The sequence below is a fragment of the Oratosquilla oratoria genome, chromosome 1 (assembly GCF_046742065.1).
Source record: "Oratosquilla oratoria isolate Oo_2021 chromosome 1, ASM4674206v1, whole genome shotgun sequence".
NCBI lineage: Eukaryota > Metazoa > Arthropoda > Malacostraca > Stomatopoda > Squillidae > Oratosquilla > Oratosquilla oratoria.
In genome coordinates, this window is record NC_134777.1 from 125678862 (window position 1) to 125701601 (window position 22740).

General features: G+C 42.0%; 1 protein-coding gene across 5 annotated transcripts in view; it reads left to right on the forward strand.

Annotated features, from left to right (window-relative positions):
- LOC143026440 (uncharacterized) overlaps positions 1 to 22740 on the forward strand; it is a 1178515-nt gene that overhangs the window by 1149480 nt on the left and 6295 nt on the right. For all 5 annotated transcript variants that reach the window (XM_076186831.1, XM_076186862.1, XM_076186854.1 and 2 more), the window contains 7 exons: positions 13905 to 14000; positions 14777 to 14881; positions 17804 to 17920; positions 19607 to 19781; positions 20199 to 20323; positions 21275 to 21445; positions 21999 to 22241. In XM_076186831.1, the coding sequence (XP_076042946.1) occupies positions 13905 to 14000; positions 14777 to 14881; positions 17804 to 17920; positions 19607 to 19781; positions 20199 to 20323; positions 21275 to 21445; positions 21999 to 22241 (1032 nt within the window). The remainder of the gene's footprint in view (positions 1 to 13904; positions 14001 to 14776; positions 14882 to 17803; positions 17921 to 19606; positions 19782 to 20198; positions 20324 to 21274; positions 21446 to 21998; positions 22242 to 22740) is intronic.

Sequence of the window (22740 nt, forward strand, 5' to 3'; positions counted from 1 at the left end):
TTTCTTCCCAGTCCATCCCTCGATTTCCCACCAACATCAGTCCACTTCAACCTTTCGTGTGGTACCAACTCGCTACGCAGACAAGCTGTTGAATACCAACTGCATAGAAGCGCCGGTAAACCAGAGCAATCGGCCCACCTGGAGTTTTCGCAATTACGAAGTTGCTTCGAGAACAAGCGTCATTTGCCGCAACGGGGGCGGATCAACTTGCAAACGAAAGAGTGCGTGTGTTCACAGTTGTTGGAGAAAAAAGTCCTCATCAATCAACAGATTGAATAAAATTGATCAGCGGCAGACAGGAAAAAACAAAATTTATTGCCTGGCGTGAAAAATAAGGAATGACACAATAATATATGAGAGAAATTCGCCAGTGACAGCGACATTAATCTGATAATTTTTATGACAGTCGCGTGCAGGATTCGAACCCAATGCTTTCGGCCACCCGTAAGAATGAGTTAATGCTCTTTGAAGGTAATCTTACTGGTGGCTGAAAGTAGTAGGTTCGAATCCTACATGCGACTGTCATAGAAATTATCACAATAATATATATTTTCAATAACTCTACGGTCCAGATACGCTTGATTTGAAAAAGCCGGAAGAATCTGTCCACAAAATAACTAATTGTATTTACTCTTGCGACACTGCTTCTGACCCAGGGCAGTGGACGAGATGCAGGTATGACCCGTCATCCAGGAGGAGCTAGGAAAAGAGAGAGCGAGGGGGTGGAGGGGAGTAGAAAGTGATAGGGATGGAATGGGTGGGAATGGTTTTTATGCCTTTGTTTTTTGGCTACCTCCCTTATAAGAGGGGAAAAGCCTTTGGTATATGGTATGCTATGGACTAGATTTATTGAAAAAATGTAGTAAAGACGGAGTAAATAAAGTTGAAGATGGAAACGAAAGGGTCCTGGTCCCTCGTCTGGAGGCAGAGTGTCGGCCCATTCCCCACACTACACATCCTGATATATATATATATATATATATATGTATATATATATATATATATATATATATATATATATATATATATAATGTATATATATATATGTATATATACAAATCCATACAAACCACGAATGTATATACTTCATAAAAAAACAGAATTATATTTTCCTTGTAGGTCATATATTTGGAACAACGTATATCTTTTTGCTGAGATTTTCAAAAACTTTCTTCATTTAGATGGTAGAATCCCACCAACTGTTTGACTATGGAAGATTACTGTCAGAGTTTACGGACAAAAGTTAGAAAATCGAATCGGTTTAATTAAACAGTCATTGCTGGTGACAGGTTTAATAGCATGGTTATCAAAGCCTCACCCTTTCCGAGACGGTGCCACATAACTTAATAAAATCGCCTGACGGCAACTAGAATAAAAATGAAAAGGGGCACAGGGTATGGAAGGAGTTTGTTTTTATTTATTTATTTGTTTACTTTTTCAAAATAATAAGGAATATTTGCATAATTCATCGCAAATGCATATCTCGAGTAAAAATATATAGCGTCCTGATATTCCTGCCTACAAATTATACTTAACCACATTCAAATAATATCTCTAACATTTTCTTCTCTCTTAAGTAATTTGCTTTTCCTAAATATATCATTTTCAATTAAAAATCATCGAAAACAAAATCACCATTGTTTATGGGCAATGTATAAGACATCTTATTCTCTTTCCCTTCGCTTTTCTCTGCTTCCCTCTCTCTTTTTCTTCTCTCTCTCCCTGTCCTTCTCTCTCTCTCTCTCTCTTTCCTTTTCCTTCCCTCTCTCTCTCTCTCTCTCTCTCTCTATATATATATATATATATATATATATATATATATATATATATATTTATATATATATATATATATATATATATATATATATCCTTCTCTCTCTCCTTCTCCCTCCCCCTCTCTCTCTGTCTCCTCCCTCCTCTCTCTCTCTTTCTCTCTCTCTCTCTCTCTCTCTCTCTCTCTCTCTCTCTCTCTCTCTCTCTCTCTCTCTCTCTCTCTCTCTCTCTCTTCTCTCTTTCTCTTCCTCACTCTCCTTCTCTCTCTCCCTCTTTATCTATCTCTCTCTCTCCCTCTCCTTCTCTCTCTCCCTCTTTATCTATCTCTCTCTCTCCCTCTTTATCTATCTCTCATTCTCTCTCTCTCTCTCTCTCTCTCTCTCTCTCTCTCTCTCTCTCTCTCTCTCTCTCTCTCTCTCTCTCTCTCTCTCTCTCTCTCTCTCTCTCTCTCTCTCTCTCTCTCCCTCTCTTCTTCCCCCTTCACGTTTTTACCAATTTATGACCATGTAGTAATTAAGGGCACTTAAACACAAACTTCTGTATCCCGACCTTCCCCCAATATATATCTTTCCCAAAAAGGAAGGTGGATTGACCTCACAATAATAGGCCTATACAGGGTGCTCCAAAAGCCAGTGAGGGTTCTCGATGTCTAATAACTGCCTTATTGTTATAAATTCTTTTTTTTTTCAATACAATATGAAAACATGGCCTCAGCAACTGTATTATCTCTCTTGCTGGAACGATGTATTGGGCCTAAGGCCTATTAATGAAGAAATTATCTCAAATTGCAACCCCTTTCAGTGACTTTTGGGTCACCCTGTGTATGACACAAAAACAACAAATCGATGGGCCCAAACAGACGCGCGCCATAAAAACAAACGATTAATTTCGCCAGGAATCATGGGTTGGAAAGCAAATGTTTACCAAACATTAATTGACAGGAGCTCTTTCCCCTGTTTCCCTATAAAAAAAGTTGCTGTACAGACGAATAAAATCACTAGGCGACAGCCTAAATAAATAAAAGGACCAACGGGCATGGAAGGGGGATATATATATATATATATATATATATATATATATATATATATACATATATATATATATATATATATATACATATATATATATATATATATATATATATATATATTTTTTTTTTTTTTTTTTTTCCTTCAACACTCTTCCGTATTTCAAAGGTCTTGATTCGACGAAGACCAAACGATTTTATTCGTGCGAAAAAAATAAGAATTGAGGAGATGCACTAGCCCGTAGGTAAAACAATGAGTTCCTGTTCAGGAGATCATCGGTTCGAATCCTACTGGGTTCATCTTGTCCGTACACTAAACAGAAGAACATAATGTCACTGAGTAGTTTGCCCCTAAGAACCACCGATGACGTTGGATATTGAGCAGAGTCCGTGTACCTTCAGGTACAGCCTGTTGTAGTCTACAGGGCCAAGAAGTTCACTACAGCGCTTCTACAGGCACGAAGCCACAGGGAAGGTCACAAGGGGATTAAGAAGGCAGGAACTGGTTTACCTACAGAGTGGTTAACAAGGGGAGTAGACTTAGTAACCAGTTAGTGAGCGCTGAAACTATAATTGGTTGTTTTAAGAGAAGGTGACATAACTTTATGTATAGGGATGACGGTGTTAAGCCACATGGAACTGCCCAGTGTAGGCCTTATGGTCTCTGCAGTTTCTTCAGATGGGAGTGGGTGAGGGGGGGGGAAGGAAGCTCGGTTCACCCGGTGTTGTTGTGGGTTCCTCTTCTCAACGAAGTCACCCCAACTCCTCCCTCCCCAACTCCCCCCTTCCCAACTCTCTCCTCCCCCCCCCACTACCCCATGGGAGTTTCCTCGTTTTCTATGTAAAGCATAAGTCGTATTTGTAGGGGATGCGGCGGGGGGGGGGGAAATAGAGGTTTAGAAGTCTCAGGGGAGGGCACGGATGGGGGGTGGACAACACTTTGGATGGTGGGGTGCTAAAGTAGAAGGATGAGGAGCTGGAGAGGGGAGGAGAGAAGGGGATAGTCGAGAAACAAAGACACCTGGGGGTGGGGGGTTGATGGGTAGGGTTGATCAACTTCACCCTGGAGGTGGTAGAAGACCAGGTGTGGGCTGGGTTGGGTTGGGGGCAGAGTGACGTAGGTTGGGGTTGAGTTCGTAAAATGTAGACGTGATGGGTGGTCGGAGGCGATGGAAGGTTCGAGTCTGAAAACAACGTCTGATCATGGTAAATAGTAACCGGGAGAACATAAAATGAAGTAGAGTGCAAGAGACCCTAAGGCCTACACTAGGCAGTTCCATTTCCATTACCACCTGACATCCCGATCCATATAGTTAGGGTTTAGCTGTATATGTAAACTTTATGCATGCAAGGCATATTGATTTTATTTATTTATTTTATTTGTCTATTTGATTTACTTCCTGCTCCTTTCCCTATAAAGGGGAAGAGCCATTTTGTATATAGATAGATCTATTTATTTATCTATTGATTCATTCATTTAATATTTCAATATTGTTTTATCTAATTTTATCTCCTATTCTATTCTATTATTGTCTTCATCTTTTAATTTTCTATTGTTAATTCTATTCTTATTTAATCTTATTTAAAATTTTCGTAAGGGAAAGAGGAGAATACGCTTGAAGAAGATGAAGGCTCAGCTGTAATCTGGATAAAGGTGTAACAAGGAGTTCCTATGCGGGAAGTCCTGCGATTGTGGAGCAGGATAAGAGGGTTTGGTGGAAGTGGATGGCTGGTTAAGGCGATTTTCTTAGTCGAATGGGTCCAACTGAAATTTTGTTCATCATTGTTGTTATTATTACTGTTGTTATTATCTTTTATTATTATTGTTATTATTATTATTATTATTATTATTATTATTATTATTATTATTATTATTATTATTATTATTATTATTATTATTATTATTATTATTATTATTATTATTATTATTATTATTATTATTATTATTATTATTATTATTATTATTATTATCATTATTATTATCATTATAATTATCATTATCATCATTATTATTGTTATCATTATTATTATTATTATTATCATTATTATTATTATTATTATTATCTTGTGTGTGTGCATATATATATATATATATATATTTTTTTTTTTTTTTTTTTTTTTTTTACCAGCAGTGCTACTATCCTTGGGAATAGTGTCACGCCAAAGATAACGAAGTTTTAGTGTAGATAAAAGTGGAGAGATTTAAGAAGGACAGTACAAATGAGGGCTTGTAAAAATACAAAAACTTGCAAAAAAAACTCTATTTTTAAGTACTGGTTCCCGCTCCCTTGATACACATGAGGAAGCTGAGGGGGTATCTCGACTACAGCACATAAAACAGGCTGATGTTTCTAACAAAACTGTGACAATAAAATGCGGGTTCTTCCCTTACCCCTATTCGAACAACCCCTCCCCATCTCCCCCTTCCCCTCCTTCTCCCTCCCCCTCCCCTCCCCATCTCCCCCTTCCCCTCCCTCTCCCTCCCCTCCCCATTCCTTCTCCCCTCCCTCTCCCCTCCCCCTCCCCATCCCCTTCTCCCTCCACCTCTCCCCCACCCCTTCCCATCCCCCTCTCCCTCCCCCTCCCCATCCCCCTCTCCCTCCCCCTCCCCATCCCCCTCTCCCTCCCCCTCCCCCATCCCCCTCTCCCTCCACCTCCCCCTCTTCTCCCCTTCCCCCTGCCCCTTTCCCTCCCCATCCCCCTTTACCTTCGCCCTCCCCTTTACTTTCCCCCTCCCCTTTTCCTTCTCCCTCTCCCTTCCCTCCCTCTTCCCCCTCTCCCTCCCTCCTCCCACTCTCCCATCTCCCACTCTCCCACCTCCCACTCTCCCACCTCCCACTCTCCCCCCTCCCTTGGGAGGGGGTTGGCATTCAACAGGTGTATCGGTGGATTGCCAATCAAGGCGTTTTGATGAGAAGAGTGTCCCTCGTGGCCTCTTCGAGTGGGAAGTAGATGATAACGCTGACATGGACAACCTCTCGAGGCCGAGCCCTCTCGAGGCCGAGACCTTGATTTCCCCTCAGACCTGAGTCACGTCCTTAGCTAGCGACTCGAGTGGCTTAGAACCTGTTCGAGGGGGAGCCGGCCGGCTGGTTGAAGGTGGACCTCGGCACCGTCTCCTGCTCCTTCCGAAGTGCGCGACAGCAAGTCGTGATGAGGTTCCTCGGGAGGGAGGTGTTCCGACGCGGCCCAGAGTCACGCAGCAGTCTTTTGATGACTGGAGACTAAACTAAATCTACTATAATAAAGTAGTAACTTCTCTCTGTCTGTTTATTTGTTTATTTGTTTGTACACGAACTCCTCCCAGGGTTTTGGAGATAGACCCCCATAACCATATATATTCTGATACCCTATCACTCCAGGTACTTGGATGACTATATTTCATCTCCAAAAAAACATTATATTGGCTAGGTTAAGGGTTAAAGGGGTATGGTTGGATAACACGCCACTACTGTAGTCTCCCTTTAATAGAATTGGCATTTTGTAACAAAAATTACTATGATTAAACAAACCATTGTATGTGTTCATAAATATTATTTGTATTTGTGAAATTAATGTTGCCACAAACCATGATAGCTTTTGTAAGAAGAAAGCATGTAAATGTAAAATTATTGTATAAATTTACCAAATGTTGAAATATTGGTTATTTTCATTAAATTCTAGTGCGGGCGGAAATTTATTATTTCCAAACTCCTAGGTTTTTACAGATAAACCCCTATAACCATATATATTCTGAAGATAAATAAACGAGATACATTTCTTCACCTTTTAGCTGTAGACATTTATTGTCAATACACACACACACATGCACATACACACGCACACAAAAGAATGTGTACATATGATATTTGTGTTTGTGTATGCATGTACTTTCAAACTAGGGTTTCCCAGCCTTCGAATGGGGTGGGGAACCTGGGAAGGAGAGTGTTTAAAGTTATATCTCATTCCCCCCCCAAAAAAAAAATCGGTTAGGGTTAAGGGTTAAAGTTAGGTGGGGTATGGTTAGGTTAGGGATTATTCACCAACTTGCAGCAACGCGCGGGTAATTTGGCTAGTAAGTAAATAAATAAACAAATAAATAAATAGATACATAAATAGACTAAACATAAGAAAATGAAAGATAAATCGATAACTTAATTTAAAGATATATACATAGATAAATAAGATAAAAATAAACCAATAAATTAATTAAAATAAGTACATGAATGAATATATGAATAAATGAATGAACAAACAAACAAACAAATAGATAAATAAGAGAAATCGTGGTCACAATTAACTATTCCTCCTTTCCTCTTCCTGTCCTCCTTCAATCTCTACCTGACTCCACTTCTATCTCCAAGATTGAATAGAAGCGCTGGCTATGGCCAATGATATACTTCACAGAGAGATGAATAAAATCGCCTGGCGGCAGTCGAAATGAAAGGGAAAGTGCCACACGGTTCGTAAGGGTGTTGCAGAATGTTTCGTCTTTACCAATGAATTACTCTATGGAAGTGAACGAAATTTTGTGAATCCCTGAAGATCTTGATTCTGTTCACATGTGCGTTATCCGTACAAAGCTTTACGGACACATTAGTAAGGATTTGCGTACAAAGATATTCAGACACGCTCACGTACATCCATACGTACACGCGTGTACACATACGCGTACACACGTACACACACACACACACACACACATACACAGAAAGAGAGTGAGAGAGAAAGAGACAAATACATATGTCCTTGTGTGTGTACGTCTGTGTGTGTGTGTGTGTGTGTGTGTGTGTGTGTGTGTGTGTGTGTGTGTGTGTGTGTGTGTGTGTGTGTGTGTGTGTGTGTGTGTGTGTGTGTGTGTGTGTGTGTACGTCTGTGCGCGCGCGCGCGAATGTGTGTGTGTGTGTGTGTGTGTGTGTGTGTGTATGTTTGTGTGTGTGTGTGTGTGTGTGTGTGTGTGTGTGTGTGTGTGTGTGTGTGTGTGTGTGTGTGTGTGTGTGTGTGTGTGTGTGTGTGTGTGTGTATGTGTGTGTGTGTGTGTGTATGTGTGTGTGTGTGTATGTGTTTGTGTGTGTTTGTGTGTGTGTGTGTGTGCCTGTGTGCCTGTGCGCTCGCAATTTTTCTTTTCTGGGTTTCAACAAATGAAATCGGGTTTGTTTCCCCGATATCGCTCGTAATCCGGACCAGTTGGCTGGTAATCCCGGGGACGCGCCTCTATCTCTTTCACCGGAGGATAAAGGGAGAGAGAGAGAGAGAGAGCGAGAGAGTGGGAGAGAGAGAGAGCGGACGCACGATCCGCCGACAAAAGTCCTCAAAGACGATGAAAATCGTCCTTGGTCTGCCCGCGCATAATCTGGAGACAAACTTAACCACCCCCGCCTCTCCCCCTCATCCTCCGTCTCCAGGTAGGAAAGCTCTCTCTCTCTCTCTCTCTCTCTCTCTCTCTCTCTCTCTCTCTCTCTCTCTCTCTCTCTCCTCCCTCTCTCTCTCCTCTCTCTCTCTCTTTCTCTCTCTCTCTCTCACTCTCTCTCTCTCTCTCTCTCTCTCTGTCTCTCTCTCTCTCTCTCTCTCTCTCTCTCTCTCTCTCTCTCTCTCTCTCTCTCTCTCTCTCTCTCTCTCTCTCTCTCTCTCTCTCTCTCTCTCTCTCTCTCTCAACATTAGAGATAGAGATCTCTTGGCGTTCGTCCGGGAATCGAGTGCCAGCCCTTTGAGGTTTCACCCCCGGGTGGACGTGATGAAGGACATTATAAGTGGGTGGTCGGGAGACCATCCTCTCTGACGGCCTTCGCACTGAAAAAAAAAAGAAATGTGAATGCTTGCTTGCTGTCCCATTCTCTATTGATGAAGTGTCCCATATATACCAGCTCGCTCTCTGTCGTTATGTTTTTATGCTCCTCTTTTAATTGTCGGGAATCAGGTGTGCGAGCTCTGTGTATAGCGAGAGAGAGAAAAAGAGAGAGAGAGAGAGAGAGAGCACGTTGCTATGTGGTGCTATTGAAAGTTTAAGTATACAATGCTCTATCAACGTGCTGAGAAAGGGGCGGAGCTTAAGAATGTGACGTCATATCGTCGTTGTGCGGCAGTATCCATAGCTTAAGTATACAGATCCCTGTTAACGTGCTGCGAAGGGGGCGGAGCTTAGAAAGGTGACGTCATGTCTCTGTACAGCAACCTTAAGTATATAAATCCCTATTAATGTGCTGGGAAGGGGCGGAGCTTTGGTTAACGTCGTATTGTCGCTATGCGGTGGTATTCATAGCTTAAGTATGCAAAATCCTGTTAACGTTCGGAGAAGTGGGTGGAGCATAGAAATGACGTCATATCGCTGTCCGGTGGTATTCATACCTCAAGAATACAAATCCCCGTGAACATGCAGGGAGAGGGCGGAGCTTAGATATTACGTGATATCGCTGAGCGGTGGTATCCACAACATAAGTATACATATCCCAGTTAACGTGCGGGGAGGGGTGGAGCTTAGGAGTGACGTCATATAGTCCTTCCGGGGAGAGTTTCCCAACTGTAACGAAGACACGGCCTAAGCTTCGCAAATTGGTGTTTATTGTGTTTTCTCAGGACTGAGTAAAGAATCTGAAGTTAATAATATGCCTCTTCATTTCTTTTCATAGAATTTCAGCCTTGACATTTTCCCCTAATCTCTCTTTCTCTCTCTCTCTCTCTCTCTCTCTCTCTCTCTCTCTCTCTCTCTCTCTCTCTCTCTCTCTCTCTCTCTCTCTCTCTCTCTCTCTCTCTCTCTCTCTCTCTCTCTCTCTTTGACTACATGTTAGTGAGGGGTAATATAGGTAAGAAAATTACAATACTTACGTGTAACGAAAGTCTACGCACAAATCTTGCACTGTTGTACTTTGTATATATATATATATATATATATTATATATATAATATATATATATCACATATTTCCAATATTCGTTTTGTTACGGAGTGTTAATAATTTTTTGTTCAATTTCTTGTTGAGATTTGAAAGTTAATCGTTAAGAAACCAAAGAAAGAATATAGCTTTAGTCTGAGCTCACAATGGTAACTAACTTCGTTCTTTTCTTTTTCTTTTTCATTCATTCATCTTTTCGTATTCTACGTTTTTTCACGTTTCCTTTTCGTTTCTTCCTTTTTCTTTTTCTTTTTTTTTCTTCTCTTTCTCTTGTTTTTCCATAGACCCTTCTCTTCTCTTTTCATCTTGACTCCTAAAGGTGCAAAAAGTGTGAGAGAGAAAAAGAGAGAGAGAGAGAGAGAGAGAGAGAGAGAGAGAGAGAGAGGTGGGGTGAGGGTGAGGATGAACAAACCCAAACGACCTAAACTTACGTAAAAACAACAACATCAGCAACAACAAACCACAACAAAATGTTTGTGGAGAAGTTAAGTCAATTGATCAGTGGAGGGGAAGAGGGAAGTGAAGGGGGAAGTGGAGGGGTAGAAGGAAGTGCATGGGGAGGGGGAGGGGGTAGGGGAGGGGGAAGTGGAGGGGGAAAGGGAAGTGAAGGAGGGGGAAGTGGAGAGGGAAGGGGGAAGTGGAGAGAAGGGAGAAAATGAAAGGGGAAGTGGAGAGGGAGGGGGAAGTGGAGGGGGACGGGGGAAGTGGAGGGGAGGGGGAGGTGGAGAGGGAAGGGGAAGTGGAGAGAAGGGAGAAAATGAAAGGGGAAGTGGAGAGGGAGGGGGAAGTGGAGAAGGACCACAGAAATTAATATAATCGACTGACGACATCAAAAATGGAATAGTCATCAAGATTCAAAATCAAAAATTAATTGAACTTGTTTTATTCTTTTTCTAGTCATCTACTTGTTGATTTGATATATTGACTCATTTATATATTACACGTGGACCTCTATATGGTTATATTCACTTTATTACTTATATATTTGCTTATGTTTTTCTTTGCTTATGCCAAGTATTTACTTCTTTATCTGTTTCTTTATTTAATTTTATGTATTTTCTTTTATACACTATTCTTTATCGTGTATACATATATATATGTATATATATAATATATATATATATATATATAATATACATATATATATATATATATATATATATATATATATGTATGTATGTATGTATGTATGTATAGCTACAAAGTAATGTAACACATTTGTAAATTTCAACAAGAACCCAATGTGTTGGATAAGAAGAAATGAAATAGACGATATTCATATATTTCGATCACGGACTTTGATCTTCTTCAGTGGAATACAGAGTAGTGGAGAAAAATACATGTCTAATATACAGAGAAAGAGAAGGAACGTGGGCAGGGCTCAAGTGGTGTCTAATGCTTTGCGTGGCAAATCACCCGCCTTCACCAAAGATGGTAATATTTTATGGACTGCCCAGTGAGTAATACAGTCTGGTGACCATTGTCCATTTGAGATATCAAAATTAGGAAATTGTTTAATCAAGAAAGATTCTATATTTCTCCTTTTGAAACTGCACTTTGAGTTAAAAATATTTTTTTGCCTTATTCCAATCCATACATTGGCCTTCCTTGTCTACGTGTTGGAAAACAGCGGAATTTTGTTGTGCGTATCTAACTGAGTTCTTGTGTTCTTTCATTGTAGTGTGTAAATCTCTACCTGTTTGTCCCCAATATACCTTATTACAATCCGAGCATGAAAGTTTATAAACACCTTGATTTATTTCTTCTGTAGCTCTTTGGTGTACATTAACCCATTCAACTCCGATTAATTATATTCTTTAGCAGGTTATTGGGATAACTAAATACAAAGTTTATGTCTTCCTTTGGCAGAAATTGTGAACAATCATTTATGGACGTATTATAAGGCAATTTGATACAATTTTTGTCCCAATCGAAATTCTTAGTGGGATGGGAAGTGTATCCATGGTGACTAATTTTGGCTGTACTTAGGGCTTTATTTAAAAACAAATCAGGATAACCTATTCTTTTTAACTGATTCCTAATGGTTGTTATCACCATTTCCAAATAATGAACTACATAATCTGATAATATATATATATATATATATATATATATATATATATGTATATGCATATATATGTATGTGTGTATATATATATATATATATATATATATATATATATATATATATATATATATATGTATATATATATATATATTCTTCATCTTCCAAAGAGGTACTGGCAATGATTGGCCATCTTTCCTCACCACCGGTCAGAACTTCCACAGAGTCCCAGAAACCATCCCCCCAGAAACCCGGCAGCTTCCCCCCCCTCCCCCAGAAGAAGGTCGCAGAATCATTGGAGAGACTACGTGGCGTTCCAGCTTGGCCTCATTTAAGATCTATTCTTATCTGAAAAAAAAAAAAAAAAAAAAAAAAAAAAAAAAAAAGGCGAGGAGGGGAGAAAGAAGAGAGGGGAAAAAAAGAGCGGAGAGAGAAAAACGGAAAGCTAATTATATGCGCTTGTACGTATCATCCCGCATTAGAAAGGCCGACACGACGCACGGGAGAATCGCCCCTAGGACCAAGGGTACATAAGGGCGATCTTCGTGTCCCCCGTGGCAGGTCGTACAGGTTTAGGGAAATTGTAAACAGCAGTGGGCAGCAGCTCGCGCAAATTGAAAAATCATGACACTTTTGTCACATATAAACGGGGGGGGGGGGATCCTTGGCAAGACCAGAGCCATGAAGAGTGCCAACTTCGTGCCATTTGGCACCAACGTTTATCAAAAATCGGCCATCACTGTGCCAGGATAAAACCCTTAAATCAGGCTAATCTCACCTTAATGGCCAGAAGCAGTAGGGTTGAATTTCCCTTGTCTCGAGTCCAACTCGCCCCGATCTCTTTCATCTGACATTCAGTGAATGGATGGATAGATGGACCAATCAGTCAGCGAATGAGGCCAAAACGCAAATAGCCGCGCTCACCCTTCTTCCCCATACCCAAGTATGACACACACCCCAGGCAAGCTCCAAGGAGGAGCCCCTTTTATCCTTGTTTAACGTGAGCATCCAAGGTGGTAACCTACGAGAATTGCAAACCCAAGCATTTCTGTGTCGGACGCAGCCCGCACGACGGGCAGTCTGTATCCTGTGTGTCTCCTAGACGGAGCATTCACAGATCATTGTTAATTAATAATAATTATAATTTGTGTCTCCAGGGATTTATTTGCCCTTAAACGATGTACCCGTCTACCTAGGGGGAGGGTGTTTCTCCATTAAGGGTGAAGCCATCTTTGTTAGTCATTTAACCCATGTTAGACGATCAGATACAAGCATCTCGATTAGGTAACCCTCCTGGGCATGTGCCTCACTTCAAGGATTTTATTATGGCTAATGTTAGACGATTTTATGCAACTCATAGAACCCATCCATACCTCTCTCTCTCTCCTCTCTCTCTCTCTCTCTCTCTCTCTCTCTCTCTCTCTCTCTCTCTCTCTCTCTCTCTCTCTCTCTCTCTCTCTCTCTCTCTCTCTCTCTCTCTCTCTCTCTCTCTCTCTCTCTCTCTCTCTCTCTCTCTCTCTCTCTCTCTCTCTCTCTCTGGTTTAGTGAGTTAACATTAGCAGACTTTATTATATTTTCATATTTTTTTCTTCTCCTGGGAAATCATTACAGGCATTACAGCGAAGCAGAGGCCAGCCAACAATGTCCTTTCACATTTCTCTCACTATCTATTAATCTCAGGTCTTTCTTTTCATCTTTTGGTCCTTTTGTTTAGCGAGAAAAGTCTTTTGCTCACCTGTAATACACCAGGTAACCCCTCCCCTCCCCCACCCCTCCCCTCCCCTCCTCTCCCCTCCCCTCCCCTCCCCTCCTCTTCCCTCCCCTCCCCTCCCCTCATTATCCATTTGTGGACTCCACTCCCGCTTACCCTCCTCCACTCCCTCCAACATCCTTCCTTTTACTCCCACTGATCCATCAATCCTGTCTGTCCCCTCCCTTGCCTTACAGACACTCCCTCCCTCCCTCCCTCCCTCCCTCCCTCCCTCCCTCCCTATTACCAACGATGACGACGACGACGACGACGATGACGATGATGACAACGATAATGACAACGACAACAACAACAGCGACGACGACAACGACGACGACGACAACGATGACTCACGCCCTCCTACGATGTACTCGAACTCGAACCCGTCGCTCACCCTGCGCTCTCTCTCTCCCTCCTGCAGGTGTACATGGAACCCCTGAAGAAGATCCAGGTGGACGGCTACGCGATGTTCGCGGAGCCGGAGCTTCTCTTCGGGAACCTCGACGAGCTCTGTTGCGTAAGTTCCTCCTCCAGAGGTCGTCCTCGGATCCTTCTCTGAGGTCCTCAGTTAGTGGATCATTTAGTGAACCTAAACATCTTTTTAATGTCGTGTTCCCATTATATGTCACTAAAAATGGAGTATGTCAAACATGTGCCTTCAAGTAAAGGATATAATTTTCATGTGATGTACTGTATACTCTCTCTCTCTCTCTCTCTCTCTCTCTCTCTCTCTCTCTCTCTCTCTCTCTCTCTCTCTCTCTCTCTCTCTCTCTCTCTCTCTCTCTCTCTCTCTCTCTCTCTCTCTCTCTCTCTCTCTCTCTCTCTCTCTCTCTCTCTCTCTCTCTCTCTCTCTCTCTCTCTCTCTCTCTCTCTCTCGCTCTCGCTCTCGCTCTCCCCTTCCTTGTGTCTCGCATCTTTTAAAACACAATTCTTTAATTCTGTGTGACGACTAAAAGTCTAGTATTCAAAAAGGCTTATTTCTATTTCCGTCGCAAGTATTTTTAATGACAAAAGGTTGATTATATGCACTCGAAACATAAGCATATAATATACACGCGCACACACACACACACACACACACACACACACACACACACACACACACACACACACACACACACACACACACACACACACACACACACACACACGTACACATACACACACACGTACACACACACACACACACACGTACACAACCACACGCACAGTGACCACGTTTATTCACACGTAATCACACTCGCCCACACAGTAATATATATTTCTTTTTCCCGCTTCCTTGGCCGCCTTCAGGTCACGTACGCCTTCTGCAAGGAGTTCATCACCCTGCTGGAGAAGCACCAGGGCTTCGGAGGACAACTCGACACCACCAAGGTCCTTGTCAACCTCTTCCAGAAGGTAACGGGGCTCCGTTCCTTGTTGACTGTGGCTACAAAGTGTCTGTCAGTGATCACCAGCGCTTCTATACTTTGTAGGGAGGGGAGAGGGGAGGGGAGGGGAGGGGCAGTAGTATCGTATCGAGGTCGTAAGGTCGCAGAGGAGAGATTGAAGTAGGCTTGTTTAGGTGTGTTAGTTGTTAGAGGCCGGGGGGGGGGTGTCCAAATAAGGCTGGGGGGGGAATGCCCCCTTCCTCCCTCCTCCGCCTCCAGGAGGATAAGTGAGAGGTCTTCGAGAGAGTAAGGAGCGGCGTGAGATGCTCACTGCATGCCGTAATTCCCGTGAGATTCATAGATCCTGCTTAGGAATCAAGGGATTCCCTCACGGGCGAGTGAGTTTTGATGTGAGGTGGGGGTGGGGGGTGGGCACTGTGCCAGGAAGCTGGGGAGTGAGTCACTGCAACAAAAGAGACGCCAGAAGTTCTCTTTCCCTTGGCGTACCTCTGTTCACTTTCTCTTTTGGGTCAGAGAACATGAAGAGAATTGAATGTTGGGGAGCGTGAAGAACACTTCCCGGGTACTGTTGTTCATCCTGGAATGAAGAACAGAACAAAGAACATACCACTTCTGAGCCAAGTGCCAAAGGTTGGCACTGATTTCAGGCCAACATAGTCTGGCGCTCTTGACCATCTCTCGAGTGCCACTGGGCCGAGTAGAATCGTCTGCCGCCAGGTTGGACCCAGAGGTACTTGTCGAGAAAGGATGCCAAAGCTTCAGTTGCTTATATTTGAGGTGCTGTGTCCGATATCGATCTTTCACAATAAATATCTCTTTCTGTGTGTATGTGTGTGTGTGTGTATGTGTGTGTGTGTGTGTGTGTGTGTGTGTGTGTGTGTGTGTGTGTGTGTGTGTGTGTGTGTGTGTGTGTGTGTGTGTGTGTGTGTGTGTGTGTGTGTGTGTATGTGTGTGTGTGTATGTGTGTGTGTGTGTGTGTGTTTATGCTTACGCGCTCTCCTTGCTATATATCCTCCTTGACTGAGGTTCTGTGAAGCGTAGTCCACATCTTCAGGAAGCTGATCTGTTCCAAATAAGGTCATTACAACTTGAGGGTTCCCCGCTGAGAGTTAGTCTGGAAATGCCCAATCCAGAAGGACGAAATGTGTGTGTGTGGGGGGCGGGGAGAGGAGAGGAAGGTGGTGGAGGTGGTTGGGGCGATGGGGGAGGAGGCGCAAGAAGACTGTACAAAGCGCCCTTTCTTGGCCTCAACCTCCGGGTGCCATGAAAATGAATGAAATAGACTGGCGACATCAAGGATAAGGGGAATGAACTGCCACAAGGTTAAGGAGGGGATGAAGGATCTTCCACTTGCTGGTTTAGAGGAATTTCTCTAGTTTCTCTTAAAGTTTTCTGGCGTAGGTTTTTGCTGAGTGTATGACGGTTTCAGCGTTGAAAAAATAGATTATGAAAGTTTAAAGGTCTGTGCATCAACTGGAATACAAAACAAGATATATAAAAAGTTACTTTTTACAAGTCTAGTGTTGTGTCGGAAATCATATAGATATATATATGTGTATGTATGTATGTATATGTATGTGTATATATGTGTATATGTATATATATATATGTGTATATATGTATATATTACAAAAGGATTACAAAGGCGGAGCATGCCGACAGGAGACCTTTTGATCCATATCTAGGTCGGATGCGAGAAAAAAAATCATATTAATAATAAAATAATAAATAAAAACTATGATAATATAGATAACAAATAAAATACATAAATAAATGCATAGGTATAGTTAAATAATAAACAAACAGGTAAATAGTAAATAATAATAAATTGACATATAACTAATAATAAATGAAAATCAGACAGACAAATGATAACAAAACAAAAACAAATAATATAAGATAAATTATAATCATTACAGCATCTTACTTAGGTATTTATCTAAATGATTCTTAAAGCTTCGAACTGAACTACATTGCACTACCTGTGCAGGAAGTTTATTCCATTCATTAACTACACGGTTGGCAAAGTTGTTTCTACCTACTTCCAAATTGAATCTATTTCCGGACAGTTTGAGACCATTGTTTCTTGTCTGATTCTCATTCAATGTAAAAATTTGGTCACTTTTGATGTTGTCAATTCCCTTTGGAATTTTAAAGACCTGTATCAAGTCACCTCTGAGTCTACGCTTTTTTAGGGAAAACAGATTCATATGTTTTAGTCGATTTTCGTATGATTTATTTTTGATATTTGGAATCAGTTTTGTGGCTCACCGTTGTACTTTTTCCAGTCTGTCAATGTCTTTAATGAGATTCGGTGACCATACGGAAACAGCATATTCCAAATGTGGACGAACTAACGATTTATATAGCTTGTTAATGAGAGATGGACTTTTGAAATCAAAAGATCACGCAATCAGTCCTAGAATCTTATTTGCTTTCTCAGAGGCTGAAATACACTGCTTGGATGATTTGAGGTCGTTACTGATAAATACGCCGAGATCTTTTTCACTATCCACTTTTGTTAACGAATTTCCAAATAACTTGTAATCGTACTTACTGTTATTTTTACCTATGTGCATTACCTTGCATTTACTTGTGTTAAATTTCATTAGCCAATTTTCAGACCATTGCTGTTATTTATCTAAATATATGGAAGCTCGCTGGCTGAGCGGATTAAGGCGTCGTTACTTGCGGCGAAGGTCGAGGTGAGGGCGGTTCGAATCCTGCCACCAGTGAAGTTGAACCAAAGGCATGGTTCATTAAATTTCACGCTACAAAGGCCTCTGTGAGGGGCACCGTTCTAGCCTCCCGATAGGGGGGAGTGTGTGACGTTAAACCATATCATCATCAACATCATTACTGGCATTTTGTATTAAGTTTGTGGAAGGAGAACCCAGTTAATACAAAGACCTACTGTTCTCCTGGACAGGGGAGCAAGGCAACGATGCTCTGCCAGGCCTACCACCGCTACGCCCTCAACTACATCAACGCTCTCAATTATCTCGAAACGCTCAGAAGACAGCTCGAGTTCTGCGAGTTCGAAAAGGTAAAGAAAAAAGAAGTAGTTTCTCTTTCTACTTCTCCTTCTCCTCCTTCTCCGCTTCTTCTTCCTCTTCCTCCTCCTCCTCTTCTTCCTCGTCCTCCTCCTCCTCTTGTTCCTTTTCTTCCTCTTCCTCCTCCTCTTCTTCTTCCTCTTCCTCCTCCTCCTGTTACTCTTCTTCCTCCTCCTCCTCCTCCTCCTCCTCCTCCTCCTCCTGTTCCTCTTCCTCCTCTCCCTCCTCCCCCTCTTGCGTACACTCAAACCTAACCCATAACGTACTACATCCATGTAAGCGTATACATTAGTTTCCTTGTAGCTGATAGGAGGTGATTTTGTAGAGAATTGTATTATTGTAGCAGCAGCAAGGAATACAGAACAGAGGAATGAGTGCTGGACGGTATGGAAGGAGAGTTACCATACTGTGAACGATTAAGAGTAACGGACTATGAATTCCATCATAGTTGTAACGGCGTTAACGCCCGTAACTGTTTTTTAACGGTTTTAACTTCAAACTGTTTTAAATTCTCTTAGGGTTATAACAGCTGGTAACTTTACGTTTCTTTATCTCCATTTTGAGATTTTTAGGGTCTTGCAAGTTGACTCATTTCGCTTATGGAGACAAAATGTAAATATCTCCACAATTGGGGGAAAAAGAGGGAAGTGGAAGAGCGGGTAAGGGGAACATCCATCAAATCTGACCTAACTTCTTCTATTCCAAGTTAAAAGAACTTTCGAATTGTCGTGGAAACAAAACAGGAAGAGTTTGTCTTGTGGTCTCCAAAGTTAAGAATAAAAAGGTAGAAATGAGAAATTAAGTAAAATCAAATGCACAGGCATTTTAAGTTCATTCGGTGTGTGTATAAATAGCTTTGTGATTATTTGCGTGTGTGTGTGCGTTTTTATAATATGTATTTTCGCCAATTCTTAATTTACCCAATGATTTTGACTTATGATCCTTATCTGTGAATGAAGATTTACCTAAATTCGTTGTCAGGTTTATAAGAACAATTTTCAGTATTTCGCTAGTTATGACCAGGTCTTCTATCCTGGGCGGACGAAACTGCGCCATAGAAATGATTAAATGCGAGATTTAAGGAGAGTAGAAGCAGAGAGAATATTGTACTTTGGGTCTCTTCATAATCTTTGTTGGACTGAATATATATATATATATATGTATATATATATATATATATATACATATATACATACTTATACATATATATACATATATATATATATACATATATATATATACATATATATATGTATACATATATATATGTATATATATATATGTATATATATATATATATATATATATATATATATATGTATATCTGGACTGGATCATCTTTGAAAGAGGACAGTTGCGATGATTCGGTCATATGAAAAAAAAGGAATCAAAACTGATATAAAAGAAATATAACGAGTGGAGCCCTGAAGGAGCAAAACCTGTAGGAAGACCCAAAGTGAAGTGGAGGGACAACATTAGGAGCGCAGCGGGAGCCAGGGAGGGGGGAAAGGAATCTTGAAGACCTCGAAAACCAGCATCAGTACGAAGACAGGAGCACAGATGGAGTGTCTTCACCAGGCACAGCGACTGACAAGCAGTGTGCTTAATGGGAGTCTGGCGAGAAAGGTAAAACGAGATGGACTGAGGGTTTTTTTCTATTTTATTTTATTATTTGCCAGTGGTGCAACCGAGACCCACGCTGCAAGAAGCTCCAGCTGACGGATCTGCTGGTGGCCCCCGTGCAGCACATCATGAAGGTTCCTCTCATCCTCCGCGACATCGAGGGCAGGACCGAGGACCCGATCGAGAAGTCGGCCGTCAAGGAGATCATCGAGGCCGAAGAGAACTCTTTGCGTGAGTCATTGAGAAACTACACCTCGACATTTTTTCTCCTTTTTCTCTCAAATCATTATCTTTATTTTCTGTTGTTTTGTTCCGTTTCATTTGGTTTTTTATTCTGTCAAGGTTTATCTTATTTTATTTTCTCCCTCTGTAACCTTCGTCACATTCTTTCTTAGTCAAAAACATGACTCCTCCACTCTGTTTTCCTCTCTATTTTTTATCCAGTGATCATATATTCCTTGTCCAACACCGGTGGTAATGGACCCCTTAATTTCGGCTCTACAATTCCCAATATATCTTTTTTTTCCTCTGACAGATAATAATTTAGTTCGTTTAATCCTGAGATCAGACCGTCTATGGCAGTACAAGTCTTCCACCCCAATCGTCGATCTTTTTTCTTTTTTTTTTCATTATCGTTCTTTGCTGCAGGCGAGCTCGATGACAAGATGAAGTGGCTAAAGAACTTCGAGAGGCTCTTGGAGATCCAGAGGAACATCTCGTGGCCACCCGTCACCGACCTCGACAACAAAGTCTACATCCCCGAGTTCTTGAAGGTCAGTCCCCACAGGGCGGCACGCCCGCCGCCTCTCCCCGTTCCGCCTGCTGGGAGAGGAGTCTTTGTTCTCTCTCTTTCTCTCTCTCTCTCTCTCTCTCTCTCTCTCTCTCTCTCTCTCTCTCTCTCTCTCTCTCTCTCTCTCTCTCTCTCTCTTTCTCTCTCTCTTTCTCTCACTCCTTCTGCCTCCTCCCTCTCCCTTTTTCCTTCCTCCTCTCCCTTTCTTCCTCCCCATCTCCTATTCTCCCTCCCACCTTTCTTCCTCCCTTCCTCCTCTCCCTTTCCCCAATTCTCCCTTTCTCCCTCCCACTTCTCCCCTTCTCCGTCTCTCTTTACCTCTTCTCCCTCCTTCCCTCCCTCCCACTCTCCCTCTTTCCTTCCTTGATCCCTCCCCCTTCTCCTTCTTTCCCTCCTTCCCTCGTCACCTTCCTTCCTTCACTCCCTCCCTCCACCCTCTCTCCCAAGTATCATCTCTGACTCTACATCTAGTGTGATACTCTTCCCAGGGATAAAAGCGCTGGTTGCTGCCAGTGAGATACTAATGCCCTCCCTCTCCCTCCCCCCTCCCCTCCTTCTCTTCCTTCCACCCTCCTTCTCCTCTTCTTCTCACCATGTGTTTGTGTTTGTGTTTATCTTGCAAGTATGTGCTCTTGTGCCCAGGTGCTTGTCAACCATGGCCTGTTCTTCCTTCACTTGAGTAATAGGGGCCATTTACACGGTCAAACCGGGTTTGTCAAACAAGTATTTGAAGTGATGTTTGACCCGTGTGAATAGGGTATTTGGTTGTCAAACACGTTTGCCCCAAACGTGTTTGACAACCAAATACCCCCATTCACACGGTCAAACGTCACTTCAAACACTTCTTTGACAAACCGGGTTTGACTGTGTAAATGGTCCCTTATACTCCCTCATCCACGATCTAACCTCGTGTTTGTCCCCCCACCCCCGGCAGAGCGCCTTGTCCCGGCAGCCCTGCGAGCGGCTGATCGTCTCGCCGCGCCGCCAGATCATCATGGAGGGCTCTCTTCACCTGATGGACCACAGCAAGCCCCAGGAGATGTACGTCATCCTCTTCGACGATATGCTCCTCATCACCAGAAGGAAGAAGGGCCTCCACAAGAAGGTAAACTTTTGGTTCTGTGTCTGACTTCGTCCGGCGTCGGCATGCTATACCTCTTTTTTTTAATGTGTGTATGTATGAATGTGTGTATGTATGTATGTGTGTGTGTGTGTGTGTGTGTGTGTGTGTGTGTGTGTGTGTGTGTGTGTGTGTGTGTGTGTGTGTGTGTGTGTGTATGTGTTTATGTATGTATGTATGTATGTATGTATGTATGTATGTATGTATGTATGTATGTATGTATGTATGTGTTTATGCATGTATGTATGTATGTATGTATGTATGTATGTATGTGTATGTATGTATGTATGTATGTATGTGTGTATGTATGTATGTGTATGTATGTATATATGTATGTTTGTATGTATGTATGTATGTATGTATGAATGTATGTATGTATGAATGTATGTATGTATGAATGTATGTATGTATGTATGTATGTATGAATGTATGTGTGTATGTATATATGTATGTATGAATGTATGTGTGTATGTATGTATGTGTGTGTGTATGTATGTATGTATGTAACATGTAACACTTTACGCCTTTTCCTTTGCAGAAGTCCTCCCTGACGGAGAACTGGCCTAGCTCGTGCTCGCGCGCCACCGGGAGCGGAGAGTCCGCCCTCCGCTACATCGTGTACAAGCAGCCGCTGTCCCTTGACCGCTTCTTCATTCATGACGTCACACCACACGAGAGTTCAACCTCGAAACTCGAGTCTGCCTTCGTCTTAATCATTCTGAATCGATTTCAGCAAATCGTGGCCGTGTACACCTTCCAGGCGCAGACGGAGCACGTCAAGGTGAGGCTTCTCTTCGTGGTTGTTTTTTGCCAGCATTGGACGGTGCTTCCATCTTTGGGAACAACATCACAGAAGTGGTAAAGCAAGATAGCAGAATTATAATTGTCTTTTATCTGTGAGCAGTTACAAAAGAATGTTGATTAATATGATCTGTGGGATGTCACTAAATCACTCAAATAGAAATGCACAAAACCTGTTGCCTTGGATGATGATTACCTTATTATTAACGATACCTTTTTCTAATTAGACTGTGTTGACAAGGGATATATCAATTAATCGCTTCCAGACTGAAGAGCATTTTCCTTTTTAACCTGGCTGCCACCAGACTATTTTATTCATGTGTTTGAGATAAAATGCCTGAGAAGTATGGTAGGGGTTACTAGGCTGGATAGAGTAAGAAATGAGGAGGTGAGGAGGAGAGCGGGTGTGGAAAAGGCATTGGGAGATAGGGTTGACGAAAGAGTATTGGGATGGTTTGGACACAGGGAAAGAATGAGTG